A 16,201-nucleotide genomic window follows, 5' to 3' on the forward strand; every position below is an offset into this window, starting at 1 on the left:
GCCACTTGTTATAGGGAAAAGAGGCTCTGAAATCGAGCCCACTGGGGTGCCCCATCCCCCTCCCAGTTCCCATTTCCCCCATTATCCAGAACAACCCGGGGAGCATCCAGAGGTGGAGGAGGCTGAGAGGACGCAAGATCCATGGCAGACCCGGGCTGTGCTCTTACAAGGGGTTTCCTTCCACGTTCCCCCACTCACTGTGGGTGGCACAGGCTGTGTGAACAGATCAGCTTCACCCTACAATAGCTGGAGTGCTCCTTTTATTTTGGGGAAGGCAGGCTCATCCAGGCCTGATACAACACCCGGGACAGGCGCGTGGTCTCTGTCCTGGCATGCACAGAGGTTGTGCATCCCTGCCGTGGGGCTCAGGGGTGTCAGCCCCCCATCCTCATATTGCCAGCTTCCTGGCAGTGGAACACCCCCTTCCCACACCAGGAGCCAGGCTGGGGGCCAGAAGGTGTCAAGGAACAGAAAGCAGAGCCACTGCCACCACGAGGGAGCCGGAAAACGCATTTTCATGTGGGATGCAGAAAAGGAGGCATCTGATCCCCCCTTCTCCTGCTCTGCCTCCTTCCAACACACACCAGCCCCAAGCCCAGCTGCCGGGGCAGGGAGGGTTGGGGTTTTCTTCCCCCCTATCCCCTTCCAAAGGCCATCTGGGCTTCCAACCTGCCTGTGCATCACCCTGATTGCAAGTAATTGCTACCTGGTCGCCCTGGACCAGGAGCAGAGCCCGGGTGGGAACAGAGCACAGTGCCCTTTTTTACTTCCAGGACACCCTGGCAGGGTGGGCTGGGGTCAGAGGGAGCTGGGGGAGGCCCGGGGGGGCAGTGGCTTCCTTAACTCCTGCTGTGCTGAGCACTGCCAGGCAGTGCCATCAGGCTGTGGGCAGGGACTGACTGGGACAAGGGCACACATGGATGTCCCCTGTTGGGGTGCATGGCGTGGATGGCTCATGTGGATGTCCCCAGGCCTCCAGCACATGTGCAGGGGGGACCAGCATGGACAGGGGGAAGGCAGAGTGCTGGGAAATCCTCCCCTCCACCTGCCCTGGGTGTCTGTCGCCATCCCATCAATATGGCACCAGCCCCTGGGCTCATCCTGGTGCTCGAGGCTGTGGGTGGGCACTGGCTGTCCCTCAGCAGCCCTGTTATCTTTCCAAGCAGGCTGCTGGGGGTATGTGGCCATGGCAGGGAATTGGATCCCAGCTGACGCTGTCCTCAGCAAGCTGTTGGCTGAATTACTGGGTTCAAGGGCTTTTTTTCATTTCTCTCTCTCCTTTTTTTTTTTTTTTTTTTTGCAATGCTAATAGCTCTGCATTGCACTGGCTACTGATCCCTCATTAATCTGGGCAGCACTTCACAGCCAGACGGAGTGACTTTTGGCAGGTGCACAAAGGCAGGCAGCGACACACAGACCCCCCCAGCCAAAAAAATTACCATGCGCAGCCTTCCTCCAACTTTTGTCTCTGTGTGGCGGGGACGCGGATTAAGGAATTTCTCCCTCTGCCTTTGATCCTGCGTGTCCATCCGTCCCCCCACAACGTCCCTAGTGTCTCCCCGCCAGCTCTCCCTGTCTGTGTCCAGTTGGACCCAGTCCCAGTGTGCTTCCCCATCTGCTGCTGCAGTTCTGTGCTGAGCCACAGGCACCCACCCAGGGACTATTTCACTCACCATGGCAAATGTTGGATGTGTCCCCCAGCTGCCCAGTTCAGAAGTGCTGCATACAGATGTCCTATGTGTGGGGAGAGATGGATGCTGTCGTCTATGCCTTCTCTTTTTGTCTGCTGTCTAAAGAAGAGCTTAGGGCAGCATCCTCCCAGGTCCTACAGGGAAGGTCCTCCAGCCTGGGTCCAGGAGGAACATTCCCCCTGCCCCAGGCAAGTCACGGCCTTGACCCCTTTGTGCCTGTGATGCCCCATCTGCAAACACTCAGCTGCAAGCTGGCTGCAGCTGGGGAGAGGCAGGAATTGCTCCCAAGGGGAGCATTCAGCCAGGAGCTATCTTCAGGCTGGAGAAAATGCTCTGGATGGAGCAGCAGCCTGGCCAGGCTAGCAGGACCTCAGCAGGGCTGTCCGGCCCACAGCCTCCTTGCTGTGGGACTCAGTGAGCAGCCAGGAGGGCTCGGAGGGTGCCGAAAGACCTAGAGGGACCCTTACACCAGCCAGATAACCCCAGCATCCTTCTGAGCCCTGTGCTCATTCCCTGCTTCCAAGGTACCCCCAGCCCAGCACAGACCAAGCCAGGAGAAACAGGCTTGCAGGGGCTGGCACCTCACCCAGCAGGCTTTCATTAATTGCCATTAGGAATTAATTGAGCTTGATCACCTTGGCATTGCTGTCCAAATTGGTGGATGCCACCAAACAGCTCTGGACTGATCCCACCCAGAGATGTCTCCACTGTGTGGCCTGCACGGTGCTGCACATGCATCCCGTCCTGCTGTGCCTGCAAGCAGCACACCTGTGAGCAGCAGCCGGAGCCGGTGGCAGAGGTGGGGGACAGCGTGAATCCCGGGGTCTGGGTGGCAGGGACAGCGTGAATCCCAGGGTCTGGGTGGCAGGGACAGCCTCACCGTGCTTCCAGGCTGCAGGGGGTTGCCCTGCCAAGCACAGTGCTTTGCACAGGCCAGGTCATTCACAGTCTGTTGGGTCTCCTGTCCTGCCTACCTGTCCCTTGGTGCTTGGGCTATGAAGGTGTGTCCCTATGAGAAGAGGATGCAGGAGGTGTCTCCTCAGTTCTGCTGTGTGCAGTGGTGGGTGCCAAGAGTCCGACCCTTCCAGGGACCCTGATCCATCTTGGGTTTTGATCCTGGGCTGAGGAGGGCTGGAGCTTAGTGGGGTTGGGGGGATGAGTCTCAGCCAAGACCCCCGTGGGTTGGAGAATGCACAGCTGTGTCCTGCAGGAGAGGCCAGCATCCTCCTCATCTTTTCTCCATCGTCTCTTCTGCCCAGACCTCACAGGATTTCAATTTTCACCTGTCCCATAGGTGAAATGGGCCAAAACCCTTTTCCTGCAGGACGAGCTGTGCCTAGCCCCAGGACAGGGACAGCCATCCCCCCGGCACAGACTGTGCCAGGGACCTGTGAGCTGCTAAACAGGACTGCTCTAAGCCTGACCCCATTATCTGGACCAGAAGCAGCACATGTGACCCCAGGGCTGGCTCTCAGCCTCTTCGGCATGCTGGAAGCTTGGGGAGACCCATCACAGATCTCCACCAAGGTTGTTGGGCTCATCTGCCCCCAATGCCAGGCTCCCTCCAGCCAGGCTCTGACATCGGACCCCCTTGGTGGGCAGCCAAGAAGCTGCCCCCATGACAACGGGTCAGACCCAATGGTGAGACCCATGGTGTGGTGGGAAGGTGTCCCCTAGAAAGTAGGGATGGACTTGGGCACCACTTGCCCCAGTGCTTTGGCTAATGGCAGGATAGGTCTCGGGCACACCTCAGCTTGGCACAAACCCTGCGGTGAAACCACTGGCATCCCCTGCTTGCATCGCCCTGGCGCCGTGGGTGTCAGCCCTGAGTCAGTGGTGCAAGGAGAGGCAGGACTCTGTCTCCCCCCACCCAGCCCCAAACTCTGCAGCGGTGAGACGGTTGCAGGGCTTTCTCCATGCTGCTCCCCTACCAAGGTTTGGTAGCAGCTCTGTGCCTTGCAAGTGGCTGGAGGCCCTTTGCTCCCCAACAGCTGGGCTGGGGGTCAGCCAGGCCTGCCTCCAGATGTGCTCCAGGTCTGGGGCTCCTGTGGGCTCAGGCTGGGTGGTGTGAGCAGCTGGGAGGGCAGAGCCCAAGGGCCCTACTGTGCCTGGCGGCAGGCTGGATGTGGGAATAGGGAAGGAAAGGCTCTGGACCAAGAAAGCAAAAATGCCCCCCTCCCTGGTAGGGATCCCCCAGAATGGCTGTAAAAGCCGGGGTGGGCTGCAGTTTGCAAGCCAAAGGGATTGAATCTATCCTGGGGTGTTGCATGTGCTGTACTGGGAGGACTGGAAAAGGGCTGGCTCTCTCTCAGGGTGTGTTCCTGCTTTTCAGGTACCCCTGCAAGCAGGTGGGGTGATGAGATTAACCACACCAGCCTCTGACCAGGCTGTCACACGCACCCCTGGTGTGCACACCATCCCTGCATGTGTAAAGCCGCAGTGCCAGGGCAGCCTTGTCCCGCAGGTGCATTGGCCTGGGTACCGCTAGGCACCCTGATGGTGCAGCTTTTCTCTCATTGGGCTTCAAGATGTGAAGCTCCATCTTGCTCCTATCATTGAACCAGGTTCTTAATAACTCAGCTGTTGGTGCTCCCCAGGGCAATGAAATCCTGTGCCTGACCTTCTCCTAGGTGGCTGGGGAGATGCAGAGAACCCCACATGGGTTGCACCGTGATTTTCCCCCCACCCATGAAGTGCTGATTGTTCTGCTCAAGCATGAACCCCTGGCTGGGCACTGGTGCTTGCGGATGAGCTGCATCAGACCCACACCATCCCTCATCCCCCCAGCATCTTTATTATCAACATGTGTCTGGAGAGAAGGTGGTTTGTGTCAGCCAGGGCACGCGGGAAGGACGAGGGATGCCCCGCATCTCCCCCGTGCCATGCACAGGCAGTGTAGCGGGGAAATGAAGCTGGCAGTGTCCTCAGCCTTAGAGAATGGGTGGATGGTGATCTCCCGTACAGCTTCTGTGGGATGCTCCTGCCGTGGTCCCCTCTGTGCCTGCTGGACCCTGAGGCTAAGCCTGGCTCCATCCCCAGAAGGTCACTTGGGTGCTGAGCCCTCCTCCTCTGTCACCCGCGTGTGTTTGCTCACTGGTGGCCGTGCGATGGGGGTGTGTTTCTACTGGGCACCTGCATCTACCTGTCCTTGAGCCAAGCTCCAGATCAGAGATCCCCAGAAGGTGTGGACACAGTCTGGGGTTAAACCATTGCACCAGCAGCCGCATCCCCAGGAGGATGGCAGGACCTCCCATGGCCCAGGCAGCGGTGACAACAGGACAGAGGGAATTTTTCTAGGAAAGACGGCTGGACACAAATCCTTGTCCAAGGGCCCAGCCAGAGGGCTGCAAGCCAAGGTGGTGGAATGCCAGTGGGTGCAGGAACAGGGTGGCCAGAGGCGTGCTGGTGGGGGAAACCTCCTCCCAGCACTGGCAATGATGCCCAGAAAGCGTGTGCACATATGCCAGCCGCTGCCCTGGATGTCCAGCTCCCAGCCACCCTAACATGTCCGAGCGGAGCCTGCCCGCACATCTGCTAGTTTTTGGTGACCTCTAGAGGAAGCCGCTCCTCTCCAGCGCCGTGAGTTTGAAAGCAGGATGGGGTCTCTCCAGACCTTTGGCTTAGCTGCAGCTGGAGCGTTGTCCCCCTGCATCCCTGTCCTGGGCTCATGCCTCTGCCCAAAACCCTGTAGCACTTTCTGAAGTGCTGCGGAAGTCTTGCTATCATCCTGTAGCCGAGCTAATCACGCTGATAGTCTTACACCTCCCTGTGCCATGGGTTTCTCTGACCGCCCTCCCCTCCCCACCACTGCCCGCAGGTCGAGCTGTCGGATGGGACATCGCACACCATCACGGATGCCTATGCCGGCAAGGAGTACATCATCCAGGTGGCGACCAAAGACAACGACATCGGCACGTGGAGCGACTGGAGCGTGGCTGTCCATGCCACCCCCTGGACAGAGGAGCCCAAGCATCTCACCACGGAGGCCCAGGTTGCAGGTGAGAGCCCCGCCCAGTACAAACAGGGAGTCATGGCTGAGGGTCCCCCCTGTCTGGCTCCTGCAAGTTTGGTCCCCAGCCAAGGAGATACCCCCAGCACCAAAGGGGGCTGCAGCCTTTCACCCTACACTTTGCCCCCCACCCATGGCCCTGGCAGCAGGTGCAACCGTGGCCTGAGGGGTGCTGACTCAGCTCACCTGGCTCCAGCATCCTCCTTGCCAGGATGCTTGGGGTGTGACAACGAAGCTGGGGAATCTTTTATTACTGTTGTTGTTATTATTATTATTTTATATATTATATATAATAATATATAGTATATATTATATTTAATAATAATAATAGTAATAGTAATAATAATAGTAATAGTAATAGTAATAGTAATAGTAATAGTAATAGTAACAATATATTATTCTTCCCTGGAGCAGTGCCCCCCTCCAGCCCTTCCTCTCCAGTCCTATCCCCTCCACACCTCTGACCCCACACAAAGGCTCGGAGCAATGCCAATTCAGAATAAAAGCCACAAAGTTAACAAGCCTCTGTTTCTAGGAAGGAGCTGGGACTGTGTCCAAATGGGCGTTATCAGCCCTCCATTTCCCAGAAGGGCTGGAGCGGACCCTGAGCCGGTTCCCCCGGCTGGCACCAGCAGCGGAGTGGGGGGAAGCATGGGTGTGCAGGCAGGCAGGCAGGCAGGCAGGCAAGCAGCAACCAGGCTTCTACGTCAGGGCTGCACGTATGAGCTGGCCAGATGTGCACAGGGAGCGGGGTGGGGGTTAGGGGGTGGGTGCTCAGCCCCCCACCGCTCCAAGCTCTAGCCCAGCTGAGTGTGTAGATCCCAGGATGTGGGTGCAAGCCTTGCACTGCCGGAGCTATGCATGAACCTCTGCAGGCCCCAGCGATGCTCCCTGCACGGGGGTGCAGTGGCTGCAAGCCCCGCTGCCTGTGGGTGGAGGTACCTGCTACACAGAGACAACCCCTGCCCCTTGCAGAAACAGCACCCAGTAGAGCACCTGGGGATTCAGGCAGCACCAGGGCTTTGCAGCCCCTCATCCCTAGGGGGTTAAACCCCTGCAAGGAGTTGCAGGCACACGGTGCTGGTGTCAGTGTTCAGGGTTTGCTCCTGTACCCACCTGTGTGGCATTAAATGCAAATACCACTTCAGACAGCACCTGTCTGCTCCCTGTGCAGGCACACGCATGTCCCTCACACGTGTCCCTCGCACACATGTCCCTGTGCATGCAGCTGGCTGCAGCCATGCAGGGCTGATGTGGGACACCCTGGGACTGAGCCTCACCGTGACACCTCAGTGGGGTCTGAAAGACACTGAGACGGATCCCCTGTGCCCTTGTCTGGGCTGGGCGGGGGCAGTCTGGGACCCTCTGCATGTGACCGAAGCTGCCTCAGCCTGACTGCCCATCCATGCCCTCCCTTGCAATCTTGCAGCCCTCTGCAGGGACAGACACCCCATTTGGTCCCGTACAGAGGAGGACCAGCCCTGCGGGCCAGCCCAGCAGCCAGAGCCATGTCAAGGGCATTCCCTGGGTGGGGGATACTCTCTGCTGAGCACTTGCGGCCATGTCATCATGACCTCTTAGCCAAAATTCCCGCAGAGCTGATGCACAGAGCAGCCTGGCTGGGCAGGATGGGGCTGGGAGGGATGCCCAGCCTTGCCAGGTGGTGGAAGCATCTCTGAGCAGTAGGTCCAGTGTTAGAGCAGAGAAGGTCTTATGGACAGCACCATCCCCTGGCTCATCATCCCATCCCTTCAGCTCAGCCCTAGCATGGCACGGCAGCGAGAGGGGCAATTTGGGGATGGGACAGTGCCACATCCCTGCCAGCAAGGGAGTGGGGCTGCCTCTGTGGGATGCATCCTGGGGCACCCTGGCTCCCCTCGCCATCCACTCTCCCTCCCTGCAGAGACAACGAGCGCTAGCACCTCCTCTTTCATGCCACCCCCCACCACCAAGATCTGCGACAAGGGGGCCGTGGTGGGCAGCGGGGCCGTGGCAGTGTGTTGGACAGCTGGACTGGTCTTGGCTGCCTATGGTGTCCTCTTTATTTAGTGAGTATCCCCCAAACGCGGGGGCGTGAGAGACAGGGTGTGGGTGCTGAGAGGGGGCAGGGGCTTGGGGACCCCAGGGGCTCCAGCGTGGTTGGGAAGGGGATGCTCCAACCAGGCTCTGGGTGAAGGGTGTCGAGAACAAACTATTTTGGGTTTTCTTGCAGTTTTTTGTAAATGCACCAAATTTGGCTGCTTTTCCAAACTGGGTGTTCTAGTGGAGATCTCAAAAATGGCTTTTCAAATATTTTCTGCAAAGCCTGAAAAGGGGTCAGTCTTCAATGCCTCATTCTCAGCAGCTCTCCCCGCTCCCCACTGCTGTTTAAGAGGCAAAGAAACCACGTGGACATCTAATGCTTTTGCAAAGGGACGGAAGCAAAATTGTCCAAGATCAGAAAGTTCAAAGATGCATCTCAAAAAATGTTCTTGGCTTGGCTTAGAATAGAGCTGGCAGCCTGGAGAGCCCCAAAATGCCCCAACCCTCCCTGGGCCAGGGCTGTTGCGTCAGTGGGTCCCCCTGCACCCACGCTGCCCAAAGGCTGGGAGATCGATCCTGACAGCAGCCACATGTGTCACTTTGGGGGATAAAGGATGTGCCACCCATCCTTTGGTGCCCGAGAAGGAGCTGTCGCAAGGCAGCTCCCATGGATGCGGGGTCCTTTTGCTCCCCTCCGTCTGTGTCATCTCCACGTGCGATGGTGGTGGTGGCAATGGGAGAGGTGGTGGCACGCAGCCAGGGGTGGGTGGGCAGCGTCTGGCCCTGGAGGAGGAGGTGATGGGTTTGGGCACCCAGGTTCCGGGAAGGGGTGAACTTCCCCATGGAAAAAGACCAAATTCTGCTCAGTGTGTCCCCTTGGTGGCAGGCCACGGCCGAGCCCAGAGCGGGACTGGTGACCCTCTCCTCCCTGCTTGCAGATCCCTGTCTGTCCGTCCGTCGCAGCCCAGCGCAGACGCCCTCCCACCGCCCACCACCACCACCACCCCCCGCCGCCCCCCTCCCGGGTTGAGTCTCTTATCTCTTCGATTTTGCACACGTTGAGGACGTATCACGCTTCTCACCATCGCTTCGGAGGAGGACAGAGCCGCCGCTGTCCCCTGGGGAGCCACGAAATCCTCTCCCAGCCCAGAGTGAGGAGACGCACTTGTCCCCCCCATCCCTGTCCCCCTTTCCCCAGCAAGGCGAAGCGAGCCCGAGCACCACGCTGGAGCCAAGGACCCCGCTCATACAGCTAACCCCCCCATGCCAAAGACGTGCCCGCCGCCCCACCGCCCAGCCGGGTGACAGGGAGAGTGACGGCGCACCGAGAAAAGGGGATATGAAAATGGGGGTGGTGGTGAGGGGAATGATGCTCCCAGCTGTGTACCCCCTATGGCAGAAGGGGGTCCGCCAAGGACTGGACTCGCTCCCCCGAGCTCTCGACCGTGTGGCAAAGCGGGAGGGGTGCACGGGTGGGGGGGTCTTGGTCCTCTCCGAGGGGATGATAGAGGGAAGAAACGGTGGCTTTCACAAGTGTGGTGGGGAGCAGGGAGCTGACAGGGTTTTAATGGAAAAAAAAAAAAAAAAGGAAATAAAACACCAATAAAACCCCCCTGCCCCTTGCCAAGCACCTGGGAGAGCTGCCCCTCTGGCTCCCCCCCGCAGCACCCCACAGGAGCCTTCGCCACACCTAACCCCATCCCCACATCACCCCCAAACTTTTAACCATGTTGGATACAGGGAATCACCCCCGTTGACGTTTGTCTCATTCTCCAACAAAAGCAGAATAGCTCTGCTGTTGCCTTTTGAGCTGGAGCCCTGCAGACCTGTCCCCCGCTGTCCCCCACTGTCCCCAGCTGTCCCTGTGCCTGCTCTGCTCTCCTTCCCATCCTGCCCCAAGCCCTGTTTTGTAAAGACACCTCTTGCCCCTGCCTGGACCCAAGCGCAGTATTTAATACCGTACGTCCTAGTATTCCCACTGTTGACATGCTGTATTTGAATTTTTTATAGATGTATATATATAAAAAAAAAAAGAATCAAAAAAAATAACAATAGAGGGGATAAAAACAAGCTCACACAGAGACAACACACACATGCACACACACACACACACACACCAGGAGAGACGGTCTTCATTAAATGATCATTTCATGGTGACTGGCAGCTCTGGGTGTTATTTTCCCTTCTGCTGGAATGGGTGGGTTTGGCTGCCCGCTCCTGCACTTGGTGCTGGTTGTGATGGGGAGGTTGTGGGGATGGCAGTGAAGAGGACACAGAAACCCTGGAGCCTGTCGTGGGGCTTGAGCCCATAGCATCCTCTCCCCAGGGGGTGGGGGGGACCCAAGAAATGACCTTTTGGACATCCTGAGAAGGTGCAAGGGGCATGTCCACCCCTAGAAACGCCTGGTGATGTAAAGGGGATGGTTGTCACCATGCTGTGTGGCACCCGTGCTGTGATGGGGACATGCCACATGTCCCTGTTCAGAGGCCCTTGGGCATCCCATGTGTCCCTGAGCTCTGGCCGCACCCTGACACCTCTTGGGGAGGCAGGAGGATGGAGACCTGCCTGCACTCTGCTGCAGCCCGGAGGCTGGAGATGACACGTAGTCCCAATTAATGCACTTTCCTTGTCTGATTAATAATTTCACGTTAAGAAAATGCCACTGGCCCAGATGCTCTGAATTAAACTTCCATCAGGGCAGGGCTCACGTGGATCCATGGGGCAATGGGCACAGCAAAGCACTCTGTGTCGGGGTCTGGCCTCTCCCCATGTGCCTTGCTTGTGAGCACCAACTGGAGCAGAGACGTCATTGAGCTGCAGTTCATCCCAGGGGAAAAAAAGCTTGGTTTTTTAAGTGGATTGCCTGCCCAGGGCACCAACAGTGTCTCTCCAGCTGGGAGATGGGTGGGTGGATGGTTGGATGGGTAGATGGAAGTGGATGGTGAAGTAGCCACAGCCCTTGCTCTGCAAAGTGTGAAGGCAGCACCAAGCTGGTTGCTAGCTCCCCCCAGGCACTTGCTATGATTTTCGCCATGCCAGGGCTTTATATGACGAGAGCTCAGTCCCATGCAGTCCTGCCTCTAGTTTGGCCATGCCGGCAGCAGCGGTGCCCTGCATGCTGGCTTGGTTCACTGGTTAATGTTCCATTACCAGACAACATGCCTCCATCATTTATTAATGTTTCATTAGTGTTAAAAACATCTGGTAATTAATTATGCACTAATTACGGATTCACAGCGCTAAAAGCCAGGGTAATCTACCATAGCAGATGGCTCTTCGGGGCAGGGGGAAGGGACAGCTCTTAGCAGAGATGAAAATGTCAGGCCCAGCCCTTGCCTGGAGGAAGCATCCCAGACAGATAGATTGCCTTCATCCCCACCCAGGATCTCCATGCCTGGTCCAGAGGCATGCTGTCTCAGGTTATTAAGGAGAGGAAACCTATCCCTCTCAAGCTGTTGCGGGGACCGAGGGAGCGGGGCTCCCACTGCCCAGGGCAGCTGTATGAGAAGCCATCCAAGAGCGGTGGCTTTCGCGCACAGCCCCAGGCACCCTCCAGCACCTGGAGCTGGCATGCAGCCTGCCTCCAGCTCCAGGATGCCGTTCATCAGCCCCTCCATGGAACCTGGCTACATTAAGCAGCAGTCCATAAAGCAAGGGGTGTCGTAAAAGCCCACTCGTGAAATGCCCCAGCAATATTACGTACAGATGTGCAGAGATGTTTCTAACTGGGGAAGGTCCCAGGGGAGCATCCCTGCCAAGCAGAAAATCCATCCACTTAGCAGTATAAATCCATACAGGAAGAAAGAGGGAATTACAGCGCTCAGAGAGACCTGTGCATCTCATAACCTGAAATCCAATACATCAGCCAGGCGCAACGGGTCCCTACATCTTCCCAGCACATATGTGGCAGTAAATCCCACTTTAGGTGTTGTTTTCGGCTGTTGCTGATGCGACAGCAGCCTTGCGCTGAGCTCCCCAGGCTCTGCAAAAAGGATCAGAAGTGTGGCTGGAAAGCAGGAGCTATTTCCTGGCTGCAAGGCCTCATAGGAAGCAAAAAGCCCCCTTGCTTGAGCAATGGGTTGAGCAGCGGAGTGGGTCCAAATACTGCACCTCTTGCATCCTTCCCTGAGGCAGGCACCAGCAGAGATCTCATCCTCTGCCACCCAATGGTCGGAGAAGCTCCCTGCTCCCACAGCAGCATCCCAGGAACCTCGAGCCCCCAGGTGATAACAAGCAGCTTATTTATCACAAATTAGGCTGACAGCACTCAGTCCTCAGGCTTCAGTGGGGCACCACACTTTGGTGGAGCAGCAGGCATGGTGCTGTGTGTTTTGGCTCCAGCAGGGTGTTAGACGGTCCCAGGTGAGAGCAGGGAGGCAGAGGAGTGTGAAGGCAGGCTCTGCTGCCAAGAAAGCACACTGATAGCTGCACAGCCAGACACAAGCACGAGAGCATCCTGCGAGCTGGGTGGAAATGCCAGGTGGGATCCATCAAGCCAGCTGGCAGAGGAGAGCTGCTGCTTATTTGCACAGGGGCCCAAGGGGCAAACATCCTCCTCCTTCACAACAGCGAGAGGTGGGAAGTGGAGGCGAGAGCAGCAGGAGCTGGTGGAAAGGTGGTTCCCAGGGTGAGAGTGTGAAGAGCAGCATCTGTAAGGGGTGAGGATGCAAATAGAGTCAGCTTGACTCGGAGGAGCCCAGACTGGTCCTCAACCCGTAATGGTGTCAAGTCCAGCAAAACACAAGAGCCCACCCCAAACCACGGGGTATTGGTTCAGAATACAACTGCATCTGTACAGAGATGTAGCACCAGATGCCCTTGGCAGGTTATAGCCTTCCTCCAGGACCTTCTTCCCCAGTGGCAGGAGAGATGGCTCAGGCACCAGGGTCCCAACACAAGGAAAGGCTCCTGCCTACTACCAGTGGTGCAGGAACAAGCCCAGGAGCTTTGAGTGATTCAGCTACCACCACACAGAGGAGCAGACGGAGCTGCAGGCAGGGTCCCTGAGCGTAACAGCAGCCCCGGGAATCCCCACAATGCTGTAGGGCAGAGGCTTGTGGCAGCAAGAAGTGACAGACGGTCACAGCAGACTGCAAAGGACAGCCCTGGACCGTCTTATTCCTTGGTGGCTCCAGATCAGGACTTGATGCCTCTCCGGAAGAGGACGTCTGTTATTTGAAGAAACTCAAAGCAGTGACTCTCCTATTCCTCATGTCCATCCTGAATGGCTCAGCATCTGCCCTGATACTGTGTCCCTGATCCCCAGACACCTCCACCTGCAGCCTCATGCCCTCCCTCCCCACCAGACCAGCTCTGACACCTCCTCACACCCAAGTTGCACTATGGCCAGACGGGCAGCACCCTCCATTGCATTCCCAGCTCCCCATCACCTCCCCAGTGCTGTCACCTCTCTTCCCACCTCCAGTCTGCCCCAGTCCCCTGCCTGCTCTGGCCAGAGTGACCCACACAGACCATCCACTCACAGCATCCCAAACCTCCCGGCACACAGCACAGTGGCTGAGCGCAGCCCACCCAGCTCAGCTGCAGCACGCAGACCAGAGTACACCAGGGTCCCCTAATAAGCAATTGACTCTTTTTTTCCTCCCTTTCAAGAAAAAGCCAAGCATTAGGTTGGCTTCTGCCACTCTGTTTATCTAATAGCATCACTGATTGATTGTCTTATTTATAACCCAGATCCGGTGTCTGGGCTGCTTGAGGAGATGGGGTGATTGATGGAAAGAAGACAGCCAGGAGGGGACTTAATGGAGCCATGTGGCTGAGCAGCAGAGTAGTGGCTTAGGCATGAAATGAAAGTGTCTCCCAGAAGTCTGGGCTCCTCTTCTTTCCTGTGCAGTTCCCAGGGAAGTTGCTAAATGCTGGGAGAGAGCAGCGTGCTTCCTATGCCATGGCAGGAGTGATCAGGGACTGCTCTCAGGTCTCCTCCAGCAGCCCAGAGGAGGACAGGCAAAGGGGACATGGCCAACAGGGACTTGGACCGCTTCCCAAGAAGGTGTCATATAGTCTCTGGAAAGGTTTCCCCCTTCCAGGATTGAAGGGGTGGTTCGAAGGTATGAGACAGCCCATGCCTGCCTAGCCACCAGCCTGCTGTCAGGGGGCCTGTCCTGCAGACTGGAAATCAGGTCCTTGCACAGCCAGGTGATGGAGAGAGGAGCCTTTCCCATGGGTGACAAAGTGCCACTGGGTTGGGGTCTCACCCTCCTGCAGGATGGCAGCATCTTCCAGAGGTCTCAGTTTTGTCCAAGGCTGGACTGGGATATTCCCTTATCCCTAGGGGAGGTTTCCCTGTTCCTCACAGCCAGTGGGCACGAACGCTAGCAGAGTCACTGACCTATGCGTGAATCACTCCATGGAGACAGTCACCACCATAAAGCACCAGCAGACAGGGAAGGAGCCACAGTCCCAGGAGGTGACATACCATTATTCAGGGTCACGCTGGAGATGTGTGACAGCCTGGACATGTCCCAAACCTCCAGCCCGCAGACTCACCCCAGAACAGCCCGTCACCGAGCTGCAGGGCTGGGTCATGGTCAGGAGATGGCTGACAGCTCCAAGTACCCAAGAAGACATTTAGCTTTGATCTGAGCCAGAACTAAACCTTCATCTTGTCCATAAAGATCAGTTTGGGAAGAAAAAACAACATATTGGTTCAGTCAAAATACTTCATTGCTGTTTAACGGTCTTTATTTCATGTCTGATTGTAACAGATAATCTAATACAAACCTAAAGCAAAGCCAAACACAGTTGTTTCGTTATGAAGAACCCCATCAGCCAGTTTTGACGTGGCCAGACCCCACTTCCTTCCTTGTTTTTTGTTTTTCTTCCTTTTTTTTTCCACATCTGAAATTTGAGCAAAACCAAAGCGGCTGCACAAACATTGCCATTCAAGCAGACAGAATGAAAACAGCTTGGGGACAGGTCTCCTGCCCACCAGTGCCTGGTAAATTCTATCCATTGCCTTATGGTAGAGATTTATTGCTTCCAGGAGAAAACCCCCTTGGAAAGTCCCCCTGGACCATTGGACATGAGCAGGCTGATGCACGCTCCCTTCGTCCAGGGTGTCCCCAGCTGCCATGGTCCCCCCATGGGTGATGCTGCTGCCACCTCACCATGCAGCTGGGGCTGTGGGGGGAGGAGGGGACCAAGACGGGGAGATCCTTGCAGGATGTTAGAAGATGGAGGGGCCCCTGAGCAGCGGGAGCGGAAACAGCCTTTGATGTGGAAGCTCTCCTTTCGCAAACACAATGAGTTGCAGAGGAGTTTTATAAACATGGCTATTGTTGCTCCGTCCCTTTGGTGGGAACAGATGGTCCGAGCGCTCTATTTGGCCCCCCTCCCCTTCCCTCACCCCCCACCCCCATTAATAAAGCCCCAGCAAGTCCAGCACCGCTAAGGTTTTCCCAAGGGGGATCAATAAATAAATGTAATAACAACAAAGGGGCCCATGCAGACGAGATTGGGTTACAAAGAGGCCTCGGCCCCCCTCCTCCTTTCCGGGTGAGAGTCATTGCACACAGGCACTCTGGCTGGTTCGGGGAGAGGTTGCTCCATCCCCACTGTCCACGGGAAGCGGGGACAGGATCTTCCCACTGAAGGAGCCAGGCACCACCTGGAAGTCCCCATCCCATGGTCAAGGATGCTGACATGTGACCTTGGTGGTCACCTCACAGCCTTGGCCATGGGTTATTGATGGCATGTGGCTCCCAGCTCCCCATGGGCATCTCCTGTACCTTCAGAAGTCACCTGGTGCCAACATGGCCCTGGGGACAGGCTCAGCTACCAGCCCTGGACGTGCAGCAGGCAGGTGCCGCCTTCTTCCAAGACTTCCTGGCAAAGCAGTTGCCCCGGGTCCTTTCCCAGCAGGAACAGGGCACTCGGGAGCAGGTGTCCAGGCTCCACCTTGGCTCATTTTCTGCCTTGCTCTTGCCTACCACTGGACCAGGCAATTTTCTGGCCAGCTGAAAAGCATTGGTAACTCTGACCTGCTCCTCCTGGCATGATGAGGTTTTATGCAGGGCTAGGAGCTAAGGTTTGTAGGGATTAAACCAAGGCAGAGCAATCTGCAGACAGGGTACCTGTGTGGAAACTACCAACATGGATGGCACCACCAAACTCTCCCGTGAGGCTGCAGGGCAGGACAGCAGCTTCTCCAGGAGGATGGGTGGGGTTTGAAAGTGGCCACAACATCTCACCTGGCTCTGGATGCTGGAGGAGTCATGCTCAGGCACTCCATCAAGTGGGCTCTCCTTTGGGGAAGGAGGAGACCAGCTCAACAGAGCTTTCCAGGGATTCATCTGCTGAGGAAGGGGGTGAGCCTGGAGCAACCCCATGGGAACGGACCAGAGGGAACTTCGGTGATGTGAAGGAGAGGCTGAGCAGAGGGTTTGCTCGGAGGGCCAGCTCCAAACCCTGCCACAGCATCCCTGCTCCAGGCAGACTGCTAGCAGCCATTGTCCAACC

The 16,201-nt window shown here is 56.9% G+C and overlaps 1 protein-coding gene across 1 annotated transcript in view; it reads left to right on the top strand.

Annotated features, from left to right (window-relative positions):
- The window catches only part of CNTFR (ciliary neurotrophic factor receptor), a 213,807-nt gene extending 206,058 nt beyond the window's left edge, over positions 1-7,749 (top strand). The window contains exons 8-9 of the mRNA XM_075726950.1: positions 5,509-5,689; positions 7,604-7,749. Coding sequence (XP_075583065.1) covers positions 5,509-5,689; positions 7,604-7,749 — 327 coding nt within the window. The remainder of the gene's footprint in view (positions 1-5,508; positions 5,690-7,603) is intronic.
- The last annotated feature ends 8,452 nt before the right edge of the window (positions 7,750-16,201 follow it).

This window comes from Pelecanus crispus, chromosome Z (genome assembly GCF_030463565.1).
Source record: "Pelecanus crispus isolate bPelCri1 chromosome Z, bPelCri1.pri, whole genome shotgun sequence".
Classification (NCBI taxonomy): domain Eukaryota; kingdom Metazoa; phylum Chordata; class Aves; order Pelecaniformes; family Pelecanidae; genus Pelecanus; species Pelecanus crispus.